Source organism: Triplophysa rosa, linkage group LG18, assembly GCF_024868665.1.
Source record: "Triplophysa rosa linkage group LG18, Trosa_1v2, whole genome shotgun sequence".
NCBI classification, from domain to species: domain Eukaryota; kingdom Metazoa; phylum Chordata; class Actinopteri; order Cypriniformes; family Nemacheilidae; genus Triplophysa; species Triplophysa rosa.
In genome coordinates, this window is record NC_079907.1 from 13,484,872 (window position 1) to 13,502,416 (window position 17,545).

Below are 17,545 nucleotides of genomic sequence, written 5' to 3' on the forward strand. Positions count from 1 at the left end.
ACAATTATTAAACAACTATATATTTATTTAATAACCCCCGTTATTTCAATGTAGAAGATTTTTCTAAGATATTTCGATAGAATGAAACAACATCAAACACACGGGAAAAGTAAATAACGGACACTATGCATGTGTGACTTCCGCGTTTCATGGTCAGAACCCTAGGCAGTTTCCGGTTGGGGAGACTTAAAGGAAAAGTTCAGCTCAAAATTGTGTAATTTTTTTACTCACCCACATGACGTTCAACATGTTTAAAGACCTCCCGGCGTCTTTCGAACAAAAGTAAAGATATTTTAGGTGACATCCGAGATATTTCAAGCCTCCTCATAGACATCATGGTTATAGTTGTTGTCAAGGTCCAGAAAAGTATTAAAGACATTGTTCATAGACTGACAAGACAGAGGAGTATATATCTATTCAAGTCGTTCTTTTGGTTTGGTTTTCGCACATAAAGTATTCTCGTCGCTCAATTCAATTGAGCCACTATGTGCAGATGGACCCATTTAACAATGTCTTTAGTACTTTTCTGGACCTTGACAACAACTATAACCATGATGTCTATATGAGGAGGCCTGGAAATCTCTCGGATTTGACCTAAAATATCTTTATTTGTGTTCGAAGACTCGGGAGGTCTTAAAACAGGTCTGAACGTCATGTGGGTGAGTAAAAAATAACACAATTTTGATTTGAGCTGAACTTTTCCTTTAAAGCAGAAAGAAATGTAAAAATGAGAAAATAGTTCAATTTAGCAGATGCTGTACATTGCGGCACACAGCAGTGGTATATAGAGGTAATTCTACAGTATTTGAATGTTATAACGAAATGTTAACTTATAAAAGTATAATTTCAAATACGGTAGAACAGCACTTCTACCACTGCCGTGTGCCGCAATGTACAGCATCTGCTCAATTGAACTATTTTCTCATTTTTACATTTCTCTCTGCTTCAAAGTCTCCCCAACCGGAAACTGCCTAGGGGTTTTCCTGTGAAACGCGGAAGTCGCGCATGCATATAGCCCATTCAACAAAAGCTCTGCGACAACTTTTATTTTGACAGCGCAGTTGTTGTAAGTTCCGGATTCACATCTACTTCCCGGCCATAGTTCCGTTCACTACAGAAAATCAAAAAACGTTTGAGGATGTTGTTTAGGTAAAATAAGCTAAAGAAAATGAATTGTTTTGCTTTTCACAATGCACGCTGTAACAACTGTAACGTTACGACATATGCTAGTTAAAAGAAGTTCTGTCGGCATAAACAGAAATAGGTTTTGGTACGTGTCTTACCTGTTCAGGTAACGTTACACTAAACAGTTTTAAACTAAGCCCTCTTTCTCAACATACGCAATAAGTGAATTAAATTATTTTGAATTATTCTGCCCTGCTCAGGTAGGTACAAATGGACTTCCTCACTCTGTTTGGTGTATATGTGGCGGTGGTGCTCACCTGCATTGCGCTGATTTGTAAATATTCAGGACATCAGCAGACTCCTCTCGGTCGGCTGTTTGATTCGGTCACAAGGGTAAGAGCATTTGGACTATGTCCACAAGCCTTGTTACGTTAGGATTTATGTGCCTGTATGTAAATGTAATTCTCATGTTATGTCTTCAAGGTTGTATCACCATGGATTCCTCAATATCTACAGAGCATTTGCTACAGGGCTATGCACAGATTGTTCCATCAGAGGTGAGTTTTTTTATGTATAAAATCCTAGCGAAAAACGTAACTGGTTTTGTAAGATGGTATGTATATTAAACAAATGTAGCTTCTATTAAATTAATAGAATCGTATTCATTTCATAACTGCTCGTTGTTAACTTCTACAATACCATAGTTGATGGGTATCAACACATTTTGAAACACTTGTCTTCAAACTCTCATACTATTATGTAAAATCCACAACTGGTTTGTTGGTGAATTAGTTGGGAAATTTCAACGTAATTAAGCAACACAAAAATGTTGAGTTCACTTCTTCTAACCTTTAATGTTTGTTCTTACATCAGGAACAACTTCTTCCTCTACATGCATCTGTTACTTGAAATTGCTGTGTATGCGGAGTTCTCCTATGAGATTTTTGGCTTCTGTTTGGACATGGGCACAAGTTTAATTAGCTTGTGTGTTCCTTACATCCTCCTCGCACTGAAATCCTATGTGTTCTACCTGTGTTGTAGCAGAGATCCAGGTCAGCATGACTGATGGCTTATCTCCTTTTTGTTCATAAAAGAAATCAAATCAGGTATTTCAATTTCAGTTTCCTCTCAAGGCACATTAACAAAGGAAAATCATACTGCACAACTCAAGGTGTACCGGTATGATGAAAAACTCTTCCAGAAGGGAATCAGGTGTCCGACCTGTGACCTGGTGAAACCTGCCCGCTCCAAACACTGTAGTATGTATATGCCTAGTAATTGACTGCAGTAAACCGCATATTGCATATTTCAAACCCCATTTCTATTTTACAGAAGCTCATTTTATTGCCTTTTGTTGTGCAGGAGTTTGCAACCGCTGTGTCCAGAGGTTTGACCACCACTGTGTGTGGGTGAATAACTGCATCGGTGCTCAGAACACCAGGTACTTCCTGCTGTACCTCCTGAGTGTTTGTGCCGTGGCAGGTGATATTTCAGTCCTTATAGCAGACATGTTAGTCCAAACTGTTGTGAGAACCGGACTTCTTCATGCTCACTACCTCGATGAGCAGGGTCAGCAACAACCTGTTGGTCCACTTTTTGTCATCCAGGTAACATTCACAACAGACGTGTTCTTTACTCATACCTTTCTCAATTTCACTAATATTTTGCCTTTTTACACAGCATCTTTTCCTGACATTTCCAAGGATCGTCTTTACGCTGGGGTTCCTGGTATTTGTCTTTTTCCTTTTGGCGGGTTATTCTATGTTCCACATGTATCTGGCTTTGGTAAATCAAACCTCCAATGAGTGGTTTAAAGGAAAAGGCCACAGTTGTCAACATTGCTATCCTCACTCGGGACACCGGTGCAGGACGTCATACAATCCATTCAGTGGTTTCTATCACAGAGGAATCCTCAAAAATCTTGGGGAAATCTTTTGGCCTTTATGTCCTGTTGTGAAAAAAGACAATTAAGCAAAGCAAAAAACGTGTTTGTTTTCTACTTTATTTTATTTTGGTCAATAGATTTTTTTTAAATAAAAATTTGATCAGTCTTGCTGTCTGGTCAATATACAGTATTTGTGCACTTTAATCTCCTTTATTTTATGTTGCAGTCTTTAAATATGGTTTATTTTTAAGCATAATTGCTGCCTTCAAGACACATCGGAAGTGGGATGTTTCCCACCACAAACGCGGAAGTAACGTCTGGATTTACTAACATAAAAAGTATTTAGTAACATTAATGTTAGTCATGATTTAGTAGCATTAAAACATAAGTATCTGTTAACATTAAAAGAGCGCCGTTCCATACATTATTTCCGGGTTGAAGTGGAAATTATGGAATTTCCGAGAGCACGTGAAGGCAGCATTATGTCCATAACTGGCGGTTTTGTTTGTTACTGTCCCTTTAAAGCGACGCGGAAGTGCCTCGGTAACGTAAAACGTCATGTACAGTCAGCGTCATCGCCAAACGAATGAACCGGTTGCACAGTGCGGCGTCGGTTGCCGCAACTAGTAATTTCCAGTTCTCTGTCATTCCGTGTAATCTGGACTAAACTGTTCGATTTCAAGAGAAGATCAATGCTATTTTAGGACAGGCCGAGAACGAGATTATCGCTGTCGACGAGAATAACCAGAGGAATTTCAATGGCTGCATCTAAATGTACGCGACTCAGCGAAGCTCTGACCGGACAGTTACTGGAGTCCGTGGACAGTGTCCTGTTCGACTGTGACGGCGTGATATGGCGAGGCGATCAGGCGATTCCCGGAGCACCCGAGGTTATCAATACATTGAAGAAACACGGAAAGCGGGTGTTTTTTGTCACGAACAACAGCACCAAAACGCGAAAAATGTATGCGGATAAATTAGGCAAACTCGGTTTCAATGCCACCGAGGAAGAGGTGTTCGGGACGGCGTACTGCTCCGCGATCTACCTTAAAAATGTGTGTAAAGTTGAAGGGAAGGTCTATTTGATCGGGAGCAATGCGATGAGGCAAGAGCTTGAGAAGATGGGCGTCCAGCCGCTCGGTGTGGGACCTGACCCCATCTCAGGTGTTCAGATTGACTGGGCGAATGTCCCTCTCGATCAGGAGGTCCAGGCTGTTCTGGTCGGGTTCGATGAACATTTTAGTTATATGAAGCTCAATAGAGCCTTGCAGTACTTGTGTAATCCCCACTGTCAGTTCGTGGGCACTAACACAGACACGAGGTTGCCTCTGGAGGGTGGAAAAGCAGTCCCGGGTAAGCAAATATGAGATTGATTTAATGTATGAATGACCTGCATATCAAAGATGTTAAGGTTATCACGATGACCTTGCCTTTGACACAGGTACCGGGTGCCTCCTAAGAGCAGTGGAAACTGCTGCACAACGTCAGGCGCAAGTGGTGGGCAAACCCAGCAACTTTATGTTTGACTGCATGGCCAGCCAGTTTGGTCTAAACCCTGACAGGTGTCTAATGATAGGAGATAGACTGGACACTGACATTATGCTGGGCTCAAACTGTGGACTGAAGACCCTGCTGACCCTCACAGGAGTGTCTACTGTTGCGGATGCAGAGGCGAACCAGAAGAGCGACTGCCCTCATCGGCAGAGAATGGTGCCTGACTACTATATAGACAGCATTGCTGATATTCTACCTGCTTTAGAGGCATAGACAGTGTTCACCTAAGATTTACACACTTTACTAGAGAATATTTAACATGGAACAAAGTAATCTATTTTAACATTTATCACTTTATTTAAATATTGAACAATTTTAGTTGACACAAAATGAATCTCTTCACGTACAGTTATTTGACGTTACGAAACTGTTGCCATGTTATAAGGGTTTATTTGAAACAGGCCTTCCACTTTTCGGAGTTTCCCATTGTAACATTTTTGTTGTTTTGGGAATATAAGGGCAATATGTTTTTAATTTGTCTGAAACCTAATTTGTCAAAGTCTGAATGAGAACCTGCGTATAAATAATGAGCAACATTTGTGTGCATGTACAATGAAGTAAAATTAATATATAAGAAATAAGTGTTGTCTGATCAGTAACACTCAGGTACTAGAAGAACACAAATGGGCTTTTTCCAACTTGTTCAGTCGTGTTCTTATAACACATGTGAATATTTGCAATTACATTTTGTGTCACTCTCAACACCATTGATTTGTTTTGATTTTAGTTCTCACCATCAATTGAACAAGCATTTATTTTGTGTGTGTCTGATCAAATAAACAAATCAAGTTAATGTGTTTTTTTTTGTGTTGTTTTTTTATTCTGAAGATCTGTAAAAGAGACCGTTCCAAAATTATTCTCATTTTTTCTGAATTTGACAATTTAAGTATTAAGTATTTGTAACTATTTAAGTATTTGTTTCGGTTAAATGATCATATTTCTTTCATTCTGTGAACTATTGACAACATCTCTCCCAAATTCCAAATTAAAATGTAGTTTTATATTTAAGTTTATTTGCAAAAAATAAAACTGGTCAAAATATAAAATATTCTGATCTTTTCCATCTCGAAACAAGTTCATGTTCATTTTTAAACAATACAATAATAATGTTTTTACATGTGTTTAAAAAGAGTTTTATTTGATGTAATAACCCAGATTCGTGTCTCTTTCACATTGCTGTTATAGGTGACTCCTGGGGTTTCTGTTTCGATGAAATTCAGCAGACGCTGCAATGACCACCATACATAGAAATTCTGATTAAAGGCAAATTTGCATTGGTCTCTTAATTTTGTAGAGCTGTTTATTTTCTCGCTATGACCACAATTGACGTTTTTAAAGTCACCTTGGTCAGTCAGCAGCTTTAGGGCAGAGGCAGTCGATGCTTTAAAATCTGGCACTGCTTGACGAAAAGCCCTGTCCACAGCACAGTTCTACCTGTCCCCTTTGTCTATTGTCTGCTAAGGGGTAGCCAGCCAGTGGGTTGGACTACCTGGAGCGTGAGGCAAGAGGTGGGGGGCAGAGAGTAGTTACAGAACTATAGTACAGTCTCTCTTGGTCAGTCTTAGTCATGACCATTGCCTAATGCACTAAAAAGTGAAACAGGTATTGAGGAGAAGCCAGAAATAAAGGCCAGAATGGTGAGGTGCTGGAGGCATTCCGAAGCAAGCTTGGAGGACCCACACTGTATGGTGAGATGTGATTTTTTTTAGTTAAATTCGGATATGTTACTGTTTACAGATAGATGAACACATACTTCAGACTAGAACAAGTATGTCAGTGTTTGTTGTGCTTAGTTTTGTTTTATGAACATATATATGGACTGCAGCTTCTACTATTGTATACACAAACCTAGTTTTTTAGTGAAAGCGCCCTAAATGTACATTTGTGAGTATGATTTTATGTTTGGCTTTTTTTCCTCTTTGGCTTTTCCCAGCACTGTGGTCCCATGAGTTCCTTCAGAATTCCTCACAAAGTACTCTGGGGGAGTCTTGCAGTCACGCTGCTCATTGTTGTCATTGGCCTCGGTGTCACTGCACATCTAGGGCTACAGCGCAAGACACAAGTAAGAGTCTACAGCATTTCGGCATGCTTTCTAAAGTTTAAACTCTAATTCCAGTACTATCATGTTTATTTGCATTCAATAGTGATCACTTGATGGTTAGCACTAAAAACCGCATGAACCTTTTCTACAGTCTTCACTGCAGGATGTCAGAATCCCTGATCACACCGGTGAATTTTTCAATCAGTCTGCGCTGATCGACAAGCACAACAATGTAGTGACCTATTTCGTGACATCGCACGTCAATCAAACCTCCACGGTGATTTTTGACGTGAGACAGGTAAGGCCTTTTTCTTTCACCTGTAATGGGACTCGACGGATTGAGCATTTCCTCCGAAGCTCAGTTACATTTCTTATATCTCTCAGGGGTTGGTATGCTATAAACCTGACAACCAGGACAGCTGCTTTCTTCGCCAGATGGAAAGTTTGGATTATGAGAATGTGGAATCTCATCTGAATAAGTCAGAGAAACAGGTAAAGGATTTTTACTATAAGTATAATTCAGATCGTGGATCTCGTTCACGAATGAAAATCGAATGCTTCAAATAGTAACTCAAAAATAATTTTGTCATTTATACATCTGCGAGTTATTTGAAAACTATATAAAACACTTTCTTCTATATGAAACACACGATGATACATTTTGAAAAATGTTGATGTTGCTATTTTTTTATACCATGAAAGTAAACGTGGCCCTTATTCAAAGTTGACAACATAACAGCCTTAGTCAACATTACAACTAATATCTCCACTTCTGTTTTATGAAGAAAGACCCTGCCCAAAACACAATAGAAATTATAATGGATTTAATGGTTATAATGAGAATTGTATTGGTTTTGGAAACTACATTGGTGTCTGTATGGATTCTATTGGTGGGTGTTATCTGGCAGATGGAAACCATTCAATTCTATTGGAATAATGCCTAAAACACACAACAAAGAGGAATTTTATAATGGTTTTAATGGAAAAGCTAATGGTTCATAGTGATATTTTAATGGACACCATTCAAATTTCTGTGACGGTTTCTATTGAATTTCTATTGTTTTTCAGCAGGGGTAGGTTTGGAACAACAAAAAGGTAAATTATAGAAAACAGAAATATTAGCATTTTTGTTAAGTGCCCTTTTAGTGGGATTTTTTTAAACTGAATCGCAGTCTATAGCAGCGCAAGGTCTTTGCCCTATGTTCTACACATCCATAAAAGCCATCAGGGGATCTGGTTGGCAAATTGACTGACACTTGAACACGGCACCACCTCGGTGCTCTTGTGTAGATTAGAGAGCTCTTTTGGCTTCATTCTCCGCTGTGACTCCAGAAAAGGAGTAATGGACCGCACCAGTTCAGGAGATCTTAGTGCTGCCGAGTCCAAATTCCACAGACCATCTGATCCACCTCGGCCTGCTCACGTTACAGGATAGGACCACAGGGTGCACAATGGCCACTCTGTTGGCTTTTTCCTCTTATAGGTCACTACTGGAAAGACAGACTTCCCTTCCGCAAACAGAGGAGAGACCTGTGCTGGACACGCTTCTCTCTGCACTTAACAAGGAGATTCAGTGCCGGGTTATGATCTGCTCAGAAAGGATAGGTTGTCATAGTTGAACCGATGCGTATCGCTGTCCAGCACTTAAAATCTTGGTTTTTGCATCATTGCGTTTGATTAAAGCCATTTGAAAACTTTGGGAAATTCAACCCGCCCATCTGGAAAAATCGTAGTCAATAGCCTTTTGAACACGTTTTTCGATTTACTTCACTTTAACAAGTGTCTATCTCACTGGAGTAGTAATTACAAATGCCTTTTGTACCAGAGGAAACCCATAAACCCCTCAAGACGCAATTATACGATCGAGAGCTATACAGTCAATGTGTTCACACAGTAACAATAAAGTGTGTATCAGACCATCTCAGTATTATTTACACTACAGTGATGTTACAGTAAGATGTGTGATGATTCTCACAGGTCAGTCAGGTGTGGCTGGTGGGAAATGAGACTGAACGGCACACAGAGTTTATGGGAGTGTTGCCCAGCAGTCGTCTTGATGCTTCCACCCTTCAAGAACCTCTTCAGTCCCTCTGCAAACAAGCTTCTGTCTACTGGACTAGAAGATCTGATGGTAAGAGTGTGTCCTCACGTGTTTAGAATGAAACTACAATTTAATGTGTTTATTGTACCAATATATGAGTCAAAACGTTTTAAAACAGGATTTTTTGTACTATTGTTAGCAACAGGATCTCCCTTCTTATAGGTTTAAAGAAATGATTTTTGGTGCAAGAAACAATAAGAACAGCTTTAAAACCATCCCTTTATGGTTAAAAAGTGAGCTTAATTTAAAAGAATTTGTAATAGCTATTTTTGACAAGCCAAATATGACAATCTCTGAGGAACACATGATTTATTTAAACCACGAAAAATTGATTTTAGAATCGTAAACTATGCCAAAAGTAGTAAGAACCGTCTCCGGTGCACTTTATAAAAATAGATAATTATTACTTTATGACCCATCTATTTTAAAATCCACATAACATAGATATGTCTGTCAAAAAACATATTTACGTTAAGCAGAGGTCCAGGGAAGACACATTTTCGAGTTTGTTTAAAAGATTAAGGTAGTTATCTATGTTTGACAAAATGTTAATTTTCCAGTAAAAGAAATTCCTTTTTTTACATGATTTATCACATTTATTTACTTAGAGGAGTTTGACTTCTAAAATATTTCTTTTTTGTGCTAAAAGGATGTACGGAAGACATTGCTAACAAGCCAAGAACATGCCGAGAAGCTTTTTAAAGAGCACAGTGTGACAGAAACTTAATCCAGTACTCCAAGGAGTTGTGACCTTTTTTAGACTTGCACCACCCAAGCATGAACAAGGAAAAAGAACATCGAGCTGTTTATGACTGGCGTCAGAACATCCATAGAAATAAGAACCTCTACATTTCTTTCCTTTCTCCAGGTCCCGGGAAACAAAGACTTATTTACTTCTGCATCGACATTTGCTTCCCCAGCAACATTTGCGTCTCCGTGTGTTTCTACTATTTGCCAGAGTGAGATTCCACTGGCGGTGACCCATCGAACGCCAGGAAGCGAATGCTTTGACATTAGCGAGAGCAACTGCAGAGACTGCACCAAAGGCACAATTAATGCCAATCTGGCAAAGAAGGCGGAACCATTGTGTCATGTTATCTGCTGAATCCTTATCTTCATCCTTTCTTGTATTTATCCCCATTTTTGCAGTGGCGTTTAAACATGACTTGGCTCAAAGACTCCGGCTTGTTTTCTCCTGTAACCTGATGCAGATGAGTATGGCAAACACTGTTGATCTACAATAAAGCTCCATTGTGTCAAATCAGTCGAATCTCTGAATGAGTATATCATTTAAGGAAAAAGAGTTCAGTGATGTGTGGATAAGAAATAGTTTATTTTGCACAGTTAATGTACAAAAACAATGTGTATGTGTTCTAATACGCATTTAAATGTTGTGTTCAATATTGAGAAATATGAGGTTATCATTAATGCAAGAAATACTTCAATGTTTACACGTAAATACACAAAACATTCATTTAATACCGTAAATGACCACTGGGTAATAGACGCAAGTGTCAAATTAAAAGTCCTTGTGTTATGACAGACTGCAGAAAAAGTTGCTTCTGCATATCATCCAAGTACACTGTCATTAAAGGCTAAACACACCACGGCTTTTTGATGGCCACTGTATTCCCGCTTGATCTCTCCTGTCTCCACACACCACAGGCGAGCGAGGTTATCAGAGGAGGCTGAAAGCCAAATGAAAATCCAAATAATTAAACAACTAATAACCGTGTTTGTAACAATAGCAAAACACTTTAACCATGTTTGCAGCCGTGTTTGCAAGGGCACACCTGTAACGATGTACTGTGAATCCCCAGAGAAGGCACAATCCCACATCCATCCTCGGGACGTTTCTCCTGGGTTGTTACTCTTAATACTCAACTCTGTCATTAGAGAGAAGTTTGAGGTTCGCCAGATTTTACAGGTCTGGTCAGCGGAGCAGGTTGCCAGCAATCTAGTGAAGACAAAAATCAAAGCATTTGTGTTAAAGGGATAGTTCACCCAAAACTGAACATTCAAATTCAACTCACCTACTTGTCATTTTAAACCTGTATGAGTTTCTTTCTTCTGCAGAACACAACAGAAGATATTTTGAAGAATGTTTGGTAACCGAACAATGGTGTTATCCATTTACTTCTATGGAACGGACAGTTGGACACTAAACCAATGCAAGTCAATGGGTTCCGCCGTTGTTCGGTTACCAACATTCTTCAAAATATCTTCTGTTGTGTTCTGCAGAAGAAAGAAATTCATACAGGTTTGAAACGACAAGAGGGTGAGTAAATGATGACAGAATTTTCATTTCTGGGTGAACTATCCCTTTAAAAAAATGACAAACTAATGCTCTCTGGTTTGCTTATCAGTTAAAAGGTTGTTTAACTACTGTTATGTGTTTTGTAAGAAAACGTACGTGGAGTCTGGGCTGAATTTGCACCGTAAAGAGTAGCGTTTGTGGGAAGGGATCTTGGTCTTGGGTATCAGCTGTGTCACCTCATCCCCCATTCCACCAGCCAAATTCCACACATAACAGTTGCCCTATAGACAAATGATCCAAATCTGAGTTCAGAACCTAAATGTACATGTTTATAGTGAAGGTTTAAGTGCGGCTACTTACCGAGCTGTTAACTGCTGCCATATAACTGGCATCAGGATCGATGTGAACTGAATTGACGGATACGTCTGGTTCTGGGATGAGCTGTTCGTTGTGGTCCGTTTTTAGATCCCAGATGTGGATGACACCACTTTGGTCGCCAACGATTAATTCAGCCTAAAGCAATCACAAATGCACTTGTTCGATTGGTTTGCTTGTTGGTAGTAGTCACTATTATTACTATGCGGATGATAAAAAAGCTGACCTGATTGGGATGAAGACACACACAGTTAACAGGTGCATTGACTTGGAAGATTCGTTGGCACTGGAGGTTCCTTGACCTGAGAAATATTTCATATTTATTCAAATATTTCAAGGTTTAAAACTTCCCTAATCTTTAGATATGCAACAAACAGCATTTATTTACCTCAGGTCCCAGATGCGAGCCATGCAGTCTTCTCCACCTGTGTACATCCACCTACCATCCTCGTGAAAGCCAACTGATGTGATGTTCTTGCTGACGCCATCGTAATTGATCACTGGGTTTGGATTATTTGAGTTTAAGTCATACATGCGTATGTGTTGATACCCTGAGAGGCAAAAAACAAAACACAATTTTTAGCTTTAAGGTTTTCTATCTCAGGTAGTCTGTGAATCGGAACTTACCAGCAGCCGCAATCATGCTCCTATCAGGTGTTACTTCAAGAGAATTAACCTGCTGATGTATGAGTTAAGCAAATGTATCAAAGCATTATTTCTGCATCTAAATTGAAACTCTACATTATGCATCTCGGTGGTGGTCTTTAACATGGCTGTGTATATATGTGGCCAAACCTTTGTTCATAAAGGATACCGAGTCTTGGTGTTGTACAGTTCTCGTGCAAATGCCACTGTGAGCCTGCCAGAATCTGACGGTGTGATCATATCCAGCGGTGGCCAGTATAACCGGATCACTGCCGACTGTACCTTGATTAACATTCATGTTGAATTCAAACCCTGGTGAAAAAAAACACAAATCCTAATGGATTCCATGACAAATGCCATTATAAACCATAAGCTGTTTACCATTTATACAATTCTTTTATGCAGTGTTCGACCTGAGTCGACAGGATTTTACGATTTTCAATTGGTTCATCAACACATGAACAGGTAGGGACCCACATAGAACACGAGTTTCCATTCAACCAAAACAATTGCATTAAAACCAATAAACCCAGTATAATTTATGTGATGGTTTCCATTTTATTTTTCAGGATAAAGTTTTGCACTGCGGGAGAATGTCGTCTTTGCTTTGACTGAAAGCTGTTTTTGAACCTTTTACACACATCAATTTGTTCCTATATACAGTTAAGTAATTATTACATAGATAGAAACTTGCGGGGTCTGACTCACGTCACAATGCTTAGTAACGTTAACGTTATCTCCAAAAGAAGAAAAACTAACAATCTTAAACACGACATTTAACGTAAATAAATGCTCTTACCTGTTGGCTAAGGATGCAATCCAAATCCAAAGAGCTTAATGTAAAAGAAAAACAACCTCAACAGCTAATATCACATTATTTACACTGATGTCAAACGTAGACGTCCCTCTTCCAAAACCGTCCCCACAGAAACAATGCTCAAATAAAGGTTCCGGATGCAAAGTACATCATTTGGTTTTATATATTTTTTAATATTTATACACGCATTTAATTAATCAATGCAACATTCAAAAGAAATAAATTATACATACATGCATATATTAAAGCTAATTCATTTACAGAAGCCTATGGCAACAAAATGATATCCAATGGAGCACTTGAACAAAATTGAACAAGTAGTAGTTTATTTAATTTGAAATCATATGAAAAACCATGCTGTTTGATAACTTCATTGCAAAACAGCATCAACCCACTAATACGCCAAGGTTTTGCTTAACTTCCACAGGGTCAGCGAGGGCACATGACAAAATGCTTGCCCTCATTCCACTTCTGGTTTTAGGAGATGAAAGAACCTACAAATAAAAATACAATTATTTTAAAATTCATTTAAATATAAAAGGCAAGTGAGAAAAATGTCAAACATGATGATGTCATTAACCTTTAGATAAATTTTGCATCTCTCGAGAAGAAGCGTCCACTTCATAGTTGTCCTTTGAGACTCCGACAGATACATAAACTCCTCTGTCTGTAAATATATACATTTTGCTTTTACTTTCTACAGTACACACATATACACCAAACTTACAATATATTTTATTAATTAGGTCGTAAAAATGTTCATCAAGTGAATGAATCTAATGGTGTCTATCACAAGTTTAAAAAAAAGGATTTTCTGGGGGGATCTAGAAATGTACAAGCAATGATGTGCTTACCTTACAACCCAGGGTTTTCTCAGCGACCCTGCCCGCCAGGCTGCACGACTTCAACGTCCCAGTATGATCACTGATATCCACCAGCAGCTCAAAGCCTGAAGTGACGTGGAGTTGTTGTCCCTGACTTGGACAGGCAGGATTGGAACAGGTCTGACTGTCCTCGTTGATTTGGAACTTGCATTTGGCGCTAGTGCAAAAATGAAATCATTTGTACAGAGTAGGTCATACAAAACAATGTGGGCATTTCAGACTCACCATCTGTTGCGTATGATTTTGGAGATAGAGGAACCTAGTTCAAGCATTGTAATGAACGCATATGTAATGCAATGGAAAGCATCAGCATGTTCTTGACTTCTGGCTTTGATCTGACTCACAGTCAGCACATCACTAATGGAGTCCACTGAGAAATAAATGTAAAGATAGAATTTTACTGTATGGCTACATACTAGAATTTCACGCATATCTTGATTTTCTTAAAGCAGAGGTTTAGATTCATACAATATATCACATGACTTACATTGCACACCATCACCTGGAAGAACCTCCTGGTCCAGATCTCCAGTTTCTAACAATGTCCTTATACAAGCATACAGTTGGTTGGCCTCTGCTGTGTCTAAATAGTTAAAAAAACAGTTATTGGTTGGAACATAAAGAATTTTAATGATATCTTCCAAAATGACTTATTTATAATGGGAACTATTTCAAGGATGGAATTCCTACCAGGGTGTACAGTAATGATTGTTTTTGAGGTCACGGTTGCTATCATACAACTGCGAAAACTGTCAAAGGTGACGCGAGCGTCTGCAATGAAGAGAACTAAGAGAAAATACAAACACTTTTACATTTTTATTTTTGTTAATATTACAGATTTAAGAAAGCCCATAAATATGCATGCTTATACCTGTTCCTCTTTGTGTTTGTGTTTGAAACAGCTGAATGATCTCTTTATCCCAACTGGATTACACAAAATCATCATTTTCAAATGATTTACAATATTATTATTGTATTTTGGTTTTAATTCCAAGTTAGTTGCTTACCACACTAACGGATATGATTTCACAGTGTCGTCAAAGAGCCATACTTCCAGCCTCTGTCCTTTGCGTCCATCTGATTTTGTAAAGAATTTCTCGTCTCCCACCTTTCAATAACAAAATCTCAATCAGCTCTGGCAGCTTTTAGAAGAAAAAACATTACCTAGAAGTATTTCTAAGGAATCTAACCGACTGCACAGCTGCTAGAATGTTAATAATGTTCCCATCCAGGCTCTGTCCATTTGCAGTAATGTCTCTCAATGAATAAAAGTCCCCTGGATCTTTAATAAGCATGTGGAATAATGGAAGAATCCTGGTCTCGGTTTCTAAATCTGAGCAGATCTTAATGGCTGAGTGAGTCTCCGTTACCAACAGCCTGTAGAGACTGAAATAAAATATTTATATGACATAGAGATGTTGACAAAGACATTTGTTGGTTGGCTGTAATTCAGAATCTTTCAATTGTGTTTTATTATTTACCTGGGTGTTGAGGGACAAAACCGTTCTTCTTTCTCATAGTCTTTAGTCACAACAAGGGGATTTTCAATTACAACTAAAATGAAAAATTCTTCTTCAGCTAACAGTAACGGTGTTAATTGAAATATCTCATCTAAAATATATGTAAAATAATCATTCGTTAATAAGGGAATGCTGCTACAAATCTCACCACAATCCCCAATCTGAAAGCGACTGCTAAGTGCTTGAATGTACTCCTCATTTCCCCATGCAGACACGTTGAGAAAATGTTGTGGCGAGTCTTTAATGGTGAAACTGAAGGTGAACCTTTCAGAGCCAACATCTGGTTGAGAAAAAAACAGCATGTGAATTATGGGGAACTACAAAAAATGTGGAAATGTTTCTTATAGATAAACATTCACTAGCAATTAAGTAAAAAAGCTATTGGTATGTGGCTATTCATAAAATAATAAAAAGTTTGCTAGAGGTGTGAAAAGTGGGAACATGGATGTAAAGTTATGTAATAACAAACTTTTTCTGTCCGGAAATCCTCTTGAATCAGTTTTCCCTATAATCACTCCAACCACCTTCTGGAAAATGAAACAATTGCTTATTTTCTCACTTTTAAAATGCATTGTTGGCTTTCAGAAGCCATAACACGATCAGCGTTTGATTTTACAGTCTCACCGAATGTGTGATGTTCATGTTCAGGTCTGATATTGGCACACAGTTCTGCATTGCTGCGTTTTGAATTTCGTCTCTATAAAGCAAATAACACACGAACTGAATAACACACAAAACGGTTAGAAATGTTCACATTTGTGAAGAGCTTAAACCACTTAAAGAGTTACCAAAACAGCTAGCGACTGAAATCCTCTCAGCGGACAACCTGAGGAGTTTTTGTAGGTAATTCTTTTCGTAGCGAATGCTAGTTTGCTGTAGCAGCCTATAATACATAAATAAAATCACCGTTGTTATATTGGAAGATAAAGATAGTAATAATTACAGCGGAAATATGTTTGCTTGTTATAAAGTCATGAGAGAGCGGAACAGGTCGCGAGCTACAAAACTGACCGTTTGTACGAACTGCGTCATTTTGGCGGGAGAACTTTCGCTGCTGGATGCTACCTTATGGAGATGAAAAATGAACATTGCAACCACTTTAAAATCAAACAGCCTTTTTATTCAAACTTTTAAAAGTCTATGTGGAACGAATGACTAAATGAGACACTTTCAGAACTATTTAAATAAATTCTGCATGTATAATAAAGACTTTGGTTCAAATATATCATATAATCATAGTCGCAGTGCTATAAATTACATTACAGGAAATTATTAAAGGTTCAAAATTAAAACTCTTAATAAAAAAATCCTGGTTTTAGCATGTAATTACATTTCTTCGTGCACATATTCACAGATCTTATGTAGACTAGTATTAAAAATAGATCCATTTAATCTCAGGATGGCCATAATACATCTGTGTACAGGACTCCCAGTCAGGGGCTTTTCCTTGTCCACTTCATGAACTGCATCCTGTTATGGGTGTTCAACAGCAGTCTCATCAGCACAACCTCGTTTAGTGTTTATCAACCTTATCTAGTGAAAAAAAAGAGTTTATTAATATGAATAAAAGAAATAAAAGTGACAATACAAATGATAACTTTCATGATATTGCTACATCATATTGAAAGCTGTCTGTATACCTTTTGGGACAAACTTAAGCGAGTGGCTGAATATTCAGAAACGTGATAAGCCCTCCTCTGGTCCATCATTCAGGAACTCATGGCCTAGTCCATTGCCACACTTTCCACATAGAACCTGCATATTAAAACTTGTAAGCATAAATCTGGTATCATCTATTAATAACAATATGTTTAATAAACAATTTTCACCTTGTAAGCTGTTAATGTCTCCATGATTTTTGTTACGCTGTCTTCTCGGATGGTCTCTGTGAAAGCAGGCCAGGGGGAGGAATGTTCATATTTGGACCTGCTTGAAAACAATGGATGTCCACATTGGGAGCAAACATACATTCCTAGAGATAAACAAAAAAGAAATATCACACAAAATGTTACATTCTCAGAAAACGTCCCTAAGTGTTTGTCCCCAGTGTTTTCTTAGACATACAGTTATACCAAAGTTGATTAGCTGTGGCTATATCAGTTCAGCCAATTTTACAACAATAGTTACATCATAATCTCACACCGCAGGTTGTGCAGAGTAAATGAATGAATACACTACTTACCAGGGTTGAAATGATCTTTATAAACCTCATTCCGGAGAAAAGAACAAAAAGACATTGTTTGCCAATATATAAAGATCAATATAACAACACAACAGACTACAGGATACTTTACGAAGATCAAATGTGAGGACAAGATGTTCCGGTCACGTGACCCTTACA

The 17,545-nt window shown here is 38.3% G+C and overlaps 6 protein-coding genes across 11 annotated transcripts; 3 read left to right on the forward strand and 3 right to left on the reverse strand.

Annotated features, from left to right (window-relative positions):
- Positions 1-1,083: 1,083 nt before the first annotated feature.
- zdhhc4 (zinc finger DHHC-type palmitoyltransferase 4) lies at positions 1,084-3,200 on the forward strand. 4 transcript variants are annotated; one of them, XM_057357944.1, is made up of 7 exons: positions 1,084-1,291; positions 1,386-1,518; positions 1,609-1,682; positions 1,999-2,177; positions 2,247-2,384; positions 2,488-2,732; positions 2,806-3,200. In XM_057357944.1, exons 2-7 carry the CDS (start codon positions 1,396-1,398, stop codon positions 3,094-3,096), a joined length of 1,050 nt encoding a protein of 349 aa, XP_057213927.1. In that variant the 5' UTR covers positions 1,084-1,291; positions 1,386-1,395; the 3' UTR covers positions 3,097-3,200. The 4 variants fall into 4 exon arrangements, with proteins under 4 accessions (XP_057213927.1, XP_057213930.1, XP_057213928.1 ...); XM_057357947.1 differs by having other exon boundaries at positions 2,259-2,384; XM_057357945.1 differs by having other exon boundaries at positions 1,084-1,270.
- pgp (phosphoglycolate phosphatase) lies at positions 3,186-5,854 on the forward strand. Of its 2 annotated transcripts, XM_057357949.1 has the most exons (3): positions 3,186-4,363; positions 4,452-4,720; positions 5,750-5,854. In XM_057357949.1, the coding sequence occupies exons 1-3, from the start codon at positions 3,769-3,771 to the stop codon at positions 5,810-5,812; spliced, it is 927 nt and encodes a 308-aa protein (XP_057213932.1). In that variant the 5' UTR covers positions 3,186-3,768; the 3' UTR covers positions 5,813-5,854. The 2 variants fall into 2 exon arrangements, with proteins under 2 accessions (XP_057213932.1, XP_057213933.1); XM_057357950.1 differs by lacking the exon at positions 5,750-5,854 and having other exon boundaries at positions 3,282-4,363; positions 4,452-5,725.
- Positions 5,855-6,143: 289 nt separating this feature from the next.
- Positions 6,144-9,966, forward strand: bricd5 (BRICHOS domain containing 5). The gene is made up of 6 exons (XM_057357954.1): positions 6,144-6,252; positions 6,498-6,626; positions 6,757-6,903; positions 6,990-7,097; positions 8,583-8,736; positions 9,575-9,966. Exons 1-6 carry the CDS (start codon positions 6,199-6,201, stop codon positions 9,667-9,669), a joined length of 687 nt encoding a protein of 228 aa, XP_057213937.1. The 5' UTR covers positions 6,144-6,198; the 3' UTR covers positions 9,670-9,966.
- Positions 9,967-10,044: 78 nt separating this feature from the next.
- Positions 10,045-12,908, reverse strand: mlst8 (MTOR associated protein, LST8 homolog (S. cerevisiae)). The gene is made up of 9 exons (XM_057357948.1): positions 12,783-12,908; positions 12,153-12,295; positions 11,966-12,017; positions 11,727-11,889; positions 11,565-11,640; positions 11,324-11,476; positions 11,120-11,244; positions 10,500-10,663; positions 10,045-10,394 (listed from the first exon to the last, which is right to left on the reverse strand). The coding sequence occupies exons 2-9, from the start codon at positions 12,279-12,281 to the stop codon at positions 10,276-10,278; spliced, it is 981 nt and encodes a 326-aa protein (XP_057213931.1). The 5' UTR covers positions 12,282-12,295; positions 12,783-12,908; the 3' UTR covers positions 10,045-10,275.
- Positions 12,909-13,070: 162 nt separating this feature from the next.
- Positions 13,071-16,635, reverse strand: meiob (meiosis specific with OB-fold). Of its 2 annotated transcripts, XM_057357942.1 has the most exons (16): positions 16,535-16,635; positions 16,216-16,269; positions 15,993-16,087; positions 15,829-15,901; positions 15,674-15,731; positions 15,353-15,484; positions 15,166-15,238; positions 14,875-15,070; positions 14,692-14,792; positions 14,556-14,608; positions 14,375-14,470; positions 14,172-14,267; positions 13,910-14,054; positions 13,655-13,841; positions 13,381-13,467; positions 13,071-13,294 (listed from the first exon to the last, which is right to left on the reverse strand). In XM_057357942.1, the coding sequence occupies exons 4-16, from the start codon at positions 15,877-15,879 to the stop codon at positions 13,187-13,189; spliced, it is 1,383 nt and encodes a 460-aa protein (XP_057213925.1). In that variant the 5' UTR covers positions 15,880-15,901; positions 15,993-16,087; positions 16,216-16,269; positions 16,535-16,635; the 3' UTR covers positions 13,071-13,186. The 2 variants fall into 2 exon arrangements, with proteins under 2 accessions (XP_057213925.1, XP_057213924.1); XM_057357941.1 differs by having other exon boundaries at positions 15,166-15,484.
- Positions 16,292-17,538, reverse strand: msrb1b (methionine sulfoxide reductase B1b). The gene is made up of 4 exons (XM_057357955.1): positions 17,387-17,538; positions 17,034-17,176; positions 16,845-16,959; positions 16,292-16,737 (listed from the first exon to the last, which is right to left on the reverse strand). Exons 1-4 carry the CDS (start codon positions 17,439-17,441, stop codon positions 16,718-16,720), a joined length of 333 nt encoding a protein of 110 aa, XP_057213938.1. The 5' UTR covers positions 17,442-17,538; the 3' UTR covers positions 16,292-16,717.
- Between the last annotated feature and the right edge of the window lie 7 nt (positions 17,539-17,545).